This window comes from Chinchilla lanigera, unplaced genomic scaffold (genome assembly GCF_000276665.1).
Source record: "Chinchilla lanigera isolate Chin_1 unplaced genomic scaffold, ChiLan1.0 scaffold00012, whole genome shotgun sequence".
NCBI classification, from domain to species: domain Eukaryota; kingdom Metazoa; phylum Chordata; class Mammalia; order Rodentia; family Chinchillidae; genus Chinchilla; species Chinchilla lanigera.
Genome location: NW_004955413.1, coordinates 22,579,002 through 22,585,699, shown reverse-complemented (window position 1 = coordinate 22,585,699; position 6,698 = coordinate 22,579,002). Strand labels below are relative to the sequence as shown.

General features: G+C 49.6%; 1 protein-coding gene across 4 annotated transcripts in view; it reads right to left on the bottom strand.

Moving 5' to 3' along the window:
* LOC102014880 (apolipoprotein L2-like) overlaps window positions 1-6,698 on the bottom strand; it is a 13,618-nt gene that overhangs the window by 5,376 nt on the left and 1,544 nt on the right. The window contains exons 1-3 of one of the 4 annotated variants that reach the window (XM_005379147.1): window positions 4,518-4,817; window positions 3,379-3,403; window positions 3,082-3,177 (exon numbers count right to left, since the gene is read on the bottom strand). In XM_005379147.1, the coding sequence (XP_005379204.1) occupies window positions 3,082-3,121 (40 nt within the window). In that variant the 5' untranslated portion in view covers window positions 3,122-3,177; window positions 3,379-3,403; window positions 4,518-4,817. Of the gene's footprint in view, window positions 1-3,081; window positions 3,404-4,517; window positions 4,818-6,698 lie in introns of those variants that run through there. The other 3 variants (XM_005379145.2, XM_013511669.1, XM_005379146.2) reach the window with 3 other exon arrangements.

Here is a 6,698-nt window from a genome sequence, read left to right as displayed (position 1 = left end):
TCTTCTTCTTCTTCTTCTTCTTCTTCCTCTTCTTCTTCTTCCTCTTCCTCTTCCTTTTCCTCTTCCTCTTCTTCTTGTCTCTCCCTCTCCCCGTGCACAGAGAAAGACCATGTGCACACACAATGAGAAGACTCCCTCTGCAGACCAGGAAAAGATTCCTGACCAGAAACCAAACCTGCCCCACCTTCATCATGGATTTGGCTTCCCGAACCAGTAGAAAAGAAGCTCCTTGTGTTGACATTACCAACCTGTGAACCCTGTAGTGGTCTCAGGAGGGGACTAACACATCAGGGAAGTGCCTTCAGAACAGAGCTCAGAAAGTGAACCTTGGCCTGAGAGCTGGAAATTACCCAGCCTGGGGTCACCTATCCTATGCCCACTGTGTGTCACATGGTGTGTACCTGCATCTTCCAATGTGAGTTTCAACCCCTCAATGCATTTTGAAATCCATTCATTGGGTTAAGAGCAGCACTTTTAAAAGGAAATAGTGTTGTCGATACTAAAGCATGTTGAGCACAACAAGGGTGTGTGCTGCTTTTGCAAAAAATTTATATGACATTCACATACAGAGGCACCTCGGTTCATGGACTTCATTCTTTCCACAGTTCCAGTGACAAACTGAGCTGGGCAAGAACTGAATCAAAGCCAATGGTGAGTTTCAAGGTTGACTTGATGGGGAAATTTGATTCGGTTCTTGGGCAGCTCAGTTTGCAACCAGAACCAGGGAGGGAATTTAGTTTGTGAACTGAAGTAGCACTGTATGTGCTACACTACACACAGAGTATAGAGAGTAAATGTATATATATTCAGAGAGAGAGCAAGGGAGAGAGAAGAGCCTCTTAATCCATGGGACCTAGATATGTTTAGGAATCTAGAACTTTTAATTCTTTAAAAATATTTATCAAATGTTTATTTTAATGAACACATGACAATTGTATTTATCAAGTACAGTGTGATAGTTCAAGGCAATTTCTACATTACCACCTCAAACATTTCTCATTTCCTTGTGTTGAGAACATTCAAAATTTTTTCCTCTATGTTCTTTGATAGAGACAATTAAAAAGAATTTTCAATCTTTTAGAGAGAAAACCCACAGAACACATGGTATACTACTTGTTAATCATGACAGTCAAATGCATTAATGTACTGACAGAGAAACAAATGAATGTTGACCTTAAATGCAGTAAATAATGTAAAGTCTGTAAGTGGTCTCGGGTCAGCAGAGGGCAGTTACTGCCTGAGTCACCCAGAAACTGTGTGTGTACGGGATAGGAGGTAATGGAATTACAGGCAGGGGCCTGGGTACCATATATACTCCTATGTGCTGCTGAGACTTAATATAAAATATTTGCACTGTGTCCTTACAAGACACACATTACTCTTACTTCATAAACAAATTGAGACCCGGCCCAGAAAAGTGCTGTCCAAAGCCAGGAAGAGGAAAGCTCATCACTTATATCCAAGTTTAACTGGCCAATTTTTTATATCTCTTAGAAGATTTGTGTTTTTGAATTTTCCTATAACTTAAGAAATTTACTTTAGGATTTACTGGTTTGAGTTTTAAAACTATATAAATGTTTGAAGCTATGCACTACTGGGTAAAACTGTGATGAAAACAGGATCCTTGTGCTCTGAGCCTGGCAGTGGAGGGGATTGCTCAGGAGAGCGGGATGAGGTGTGGCTAGACTCTCCACTCTGACCCTTGTGATCTCAGGACAAGGACTGAGAGGCTGCCTCTGTGAAAGCACTGACTCCTCCTGGGGCCTGCACATGTCCAGCGGGAAACTACAGCAGGGTGGGCACTTCCTCATCGCTTTGGACAAGCCCCGCCTGCCCAGTGCTGAGACAACGGCCACCAGACCCCCTGACACAGGCCGTGTGACTGTGCACCCTGCAGGCCCCTTGTCTGTAGAATCCGGGGCTCAGCACAGCACCTCTGAGGCCGGGCTGACCACACAGGGCCTCGTGTCTTCCCTAGAGCTGCACCCGTCCAGGCTCCTTCCCTGCTTTCCACCATTACTTTTACCAGTTGGGGTTGAAAGGAGTAGCCGGCCCTGATTGGTCAGGAATCAGGCAGCTGGCCTGGGACTCTGGAGACAGTTTCTGCACGTGTCAGGAAACACACTTTCCGGTGGGATCCGGGCCCAGGCTGCCCACTGTTACACAAGGAAGGTTCATCGGGAGCCCAGCAGCCGCAGCCCTGCTCGGGTCCAGTCTTCCCCCTCCCTTGTCCTTCGCCATCGCTCCTGATGGCACAGTTTGCTCTCAGGGCTGGAGAAGAAGTGAGGAGAGACTTGGTTCTAGGTGTGGAGTGGAGGGAAGGAAACAGACTGAGGGAAGGAGGAGCTCGTTGGGGAGGAGCTTGTTTCCTTTCCCCTTAGATTTTCCTTTTGTGAGAGCTCATTGGAAGCAGCTCAGCGTGGAAGCAGTTGCACCTGGTGAGCAGGTGCCTGTCATGGCAGGACAGGACAGGACAGGTGCTGGACACAGCTCCATGGGTGAAGAAGGGCTTTGTGTGTGGGCAAAAAATGTAACGGAGTTCCAGAAAGGGAGAGACCCTTCTGGAGGGTCTCAAGGAGCTCACCCCACAATGTCTGAGGTTCACAATACCCTGCAGGACACTGTTCTCTGGTTATGGGGGAGGGAAGGGCTCCGGGTCACTTAGATGTGAGGTGGCAAAGGTCTCACTGGGCTCCAGTGCAGGGGCACTCTGGGTCGCTCCTCCTCCTGATCCACGAAGAGCAGTTGGGCCCCACAGCGCAGGACCTGGAGGAAACTGCCTCCTCGTGGGCAGTGCCCCAGGGTCAGTGCCTGGGACAGGTGGGAAGGGCCTCCCCAAGACAGTCCCAGGCTCACCTGCAGCCCTGACTAGGAGGAGGGTTGGGGAGGAAGTGAACACCTGGGCCCTGGCCCTGAGGAGAGGACTAAGATGGGAAACCCCAGGCTCTGGTGAGAAGACCCACAAGTCCCTCAGGGGGTCCTCTTTCCACCTCCAACTATTCTGCATAATGGCTCTGCCCAGGAGCTGCACCTTGGTGAGAGGGGAGGAGAAGAACCCCCAGAGAAGAGGAAGCCGAGTACCTGAGGAAGGTGTGCCAATCTTATTAATGGCAGTAGCCATGATGTCAGCGGCAGTGTCTCTGAAAGTTTTTTTTACAGCTCATCAAGGTGTCCAGGCTAGAGGGGAGGAGGAAGAAGATCATGAAATGCGGCAAAGGTTGTGAGAGTGAGATGCCAGGTTCCAGGTCTCCTAAGCTTCCCTCCAGGAAGGCAGTAAAGCTCAAAACAGATGTTGCCCAGGGTGTGTTCCGTCCCCCAGGCTCTGGGCTGCTATTTAAAGGAAGGCAGTCATCCTGCTCCAGCTCCCTCTGCTCTCACCCCTGCCAAGAAGAGGCCTCAAGTCCTGTAAGGGAACAGAGAGGGTGATGGGGTGAGGACACAGCCATGCAGAACCCATGAAACCTACACACAGAGGAGAGGTGGGAAGGCACACTGTACTAAGTACCTGGCTGGGAACACCCACGTTCGCTAATGATGTTGGTTGGCGTTCATTGAGGGTCTGCAGTGTGCAGCCTCCTTCTCTGCACCTCCTTCAGCACTCACATGCTTCATGGGGTGAGGACATCTATGACTCGTTTTAAAGCTGTGGGACCCATCAGGAAGGTCAGGTAACACGCCCAAGTATACACAGAGGTGCAGGGGCCAGGACTTGAACTCAGTACCCTCAAGTCCAAATCCCATGTTTTGAAGACTACACTTTACTCCCTAAAATACGCAACATATATACTCATGCATGAGTGTTTATTCTCAGTGATGCTTCTCATTCCAACTCTATATCTGGTCCCCTGTGCCCATGGCCCTGTCTTAGTAAACTCCCCTGTGCCCTGACGTGACTGAGGTCTTTCCTCCCTTGCTTCTGTACTGCTGCAGCTACCCACTGCTCTCTGCTTCCCTGCCCTGCATTTTGCAGCTTACATTTTTTTAAATCCTGTATAAGAACAGTGGTGCAGAGCATTGTCCTTGTGTAAATTTTGCCTCCATTATGTACCCTCATTCTGTGACACCCTGCACTATCTAAGGTGCCTCAATAAGGTCCTCCCTGACCTCCAGGAGAAGACAGCCTCATGCTCTTAGAATTCCTGGCTTGCATGAGCTAAATAATCCTCAACTTTATAAATGACCTGGTCTCAGGGATTTTATTATAGTCATGGACATACCTTCTGGGCTACAAAGTGACTATTATTTTGTTATCAAGAACAGCTTTACCTGGTTCTGGTCTCTTCCCTCCACAGATGAGGTTGCTGAGATACCCATAGATAGAGGCACCCCTCACTTTCCACAGCCACACATGATAGCCTCCTCCACCCACTTTTTTCCTGTGTCCAACCCTGTCTGACCCAAGACAGCCCAGCATTCTGAGGTCATGTGATGCTGGGACTGTGAGGTGAGCCAGAGGACGGGGCAGGCGGAAAGACCCGGGGTCTCGGTGACTCTAAGCATCATCATTGAGTCTGCACCTTGGGTCTCATCCTTCCTTCTCACTCACGGCCTCATGCTGACTCTTGTCTGGAGCCTCAGCCAGGTCCTTGTGAGGGACACAGTGAGCCAGGCACTGCGGCTGAGCCGGCCGGCTGCTCAGTTCCTGCAAAGGCTGTTGGTGTTATAACCTTGCGCCACATTGCTGTTTTGTATGCGCCTGAGTAGCCATAATAGATGGACTGTGCTATGCTGTGCTATGAAATTTCTCTTAGGTCGCTGTGGCTTGGCAATAGATAGGCTGTGCTATGGAATTCCTGTTAGGACGTTATGGCCTGACCGTTATATTACGATAATAAGCATGTTATGTTAAACCAAAACAGTGCTTCCTTTAAGGACATATTAAAAAACAGCCGTCCTTGTGTAACCAGGAAAAACAACACCTACCCAACTGACTTTGTTATACCAATCATATAAGAACACATTAACTTTTAACTTTTATTCCCCAATCTGACGCTGCAACTAGTAATCACCCCATCCCCGCCTCTTCGCGGTTTTTGTGCTTAAAAATAAAACGCATAGTCTATAAGGCACACATTCTCGGGGTCGACCCCAGGAGTCTGTGTCCGCCAGGCCTGGAAATAAAAGCCTTTGCCTCCCAAATTTGGGTCTTGGGGCTGGGGATTTAGCTCAGCGGCAAAGCGCCTGCCTGGCAAGCGCAAGGTCGTGAGTTCGGTTCCCGGTACCGGAGAAAAACCAAAAACCAAAAAAAAAAAAAAAAAAAAAAACAAAAAAACAAACAAATTTGGGTCTTGGCTTCCCGCGGGGTCCTAAAGACCACCACAGTTGGTAGAGGAGACAGGGGGCGCCTGGGATGAAGACTGAGTGGTGCCTGCCTGGCTCTGTTCTGCCACAGCCTCATCCCAGCAAGGAGCCCTCCCTTCCCTATCAGGTGTGTTCGGGTTCTCCAAGGCAACAGAACAGAGGTTCCATCCAGCATAGCCTCTTCCTCTCAGTGGTCAATACGGTCAACTCCCAAGAGTTACGACAGCGCACGACTCCTAAGGGATTTTTAATGAGCTGCGAAGGTCAGGTTCAAACCCTGAGCTCAGCACCCAGGCTCTGCTGAGTGCTGCAGTTCCTCCGTGCTCACCTCTCCCTGCCCACCGTGCACCTTCGTTCCAGGCCCTTCCTTGAGTACGATCTGCACATTGGACCTGAGACCTTTGCCTTTGCTGGGCTGCGCCCTCCTCTAGAAACACCTGCCCCACCCTCCCTCCACTCGAGGCCCAGCTCCTCCCCGCTGGTTGCCCCGAGCTTTCCCAGGTCCCCTGGAAACAGCAGACCTCTGCGTCCTTTTATCTGGACACCCAACGTAAGGGCACACTTGCAGAATAGCAGACTTGTAGGCGTATCGTAGCAAAAGTTAGAAATCAGTTCATAACCTGTGACTATGCTCATGCTGCCTGTCACGTAAATAGTCAGCCTTGGCTATCTGCTTCTCTTTGATAATGCGCTGGGCCAACTTGACTGTCAAGCTTGTGTTTTCCTTAGTTAGAAAAATCTGTTTTGTTTCCAAACTTGCTTGAAGAACTTCATGTGTAGGGCAGACTGGCCCAGTCAGGACCCATTTAACTCTGTTTGCTGCTCTCATACCCCCTCCCTTCCTTCCCAGAATGTTAAACAATTCTTTTTAAGTAAACCTACCTGCTGTCGGCTTTGTACTTCCCACCTGCAAACCCTATTTAAACTGAACTCAAACCTGACTCTGGGCTGGGGATTTGAGCTTCTGGGTTCCCCAGCCCACTAGAGCCATAAAAGTTACCTATGAACTCCTCAGTGCAAAGGGTCTTCATTTGGTTTGATACTTGCTTTTCTGCATCATGAGGAGACCAGGTTCACTCCAGCCAGGGCCCCATTGTCATCCTTGTTGCAGTCTCATTAAGACCCCTAAGACCAACCAGCGTGGCCTTTGTCCCCAGCCCCGCCTGCCCTACACACTCATTTGGAGGCACTCCTGGGACACGGAGCCCCAGCCTCTGAGGGCACAGCCCAGGTTCACTTCCCTCTCAGGGGCTAATGCCATTTGCCTTTTTCTTCTCTGTCCATGTTCAGCTCTTTCTAGCAGAGCACAACTAGGACTATGACTCACTTTGCACACACATTACACCAGTGATTTCAGGTCCTTTGGGTAGTTCTACCAGACTTCTGAGTTTCCAGCT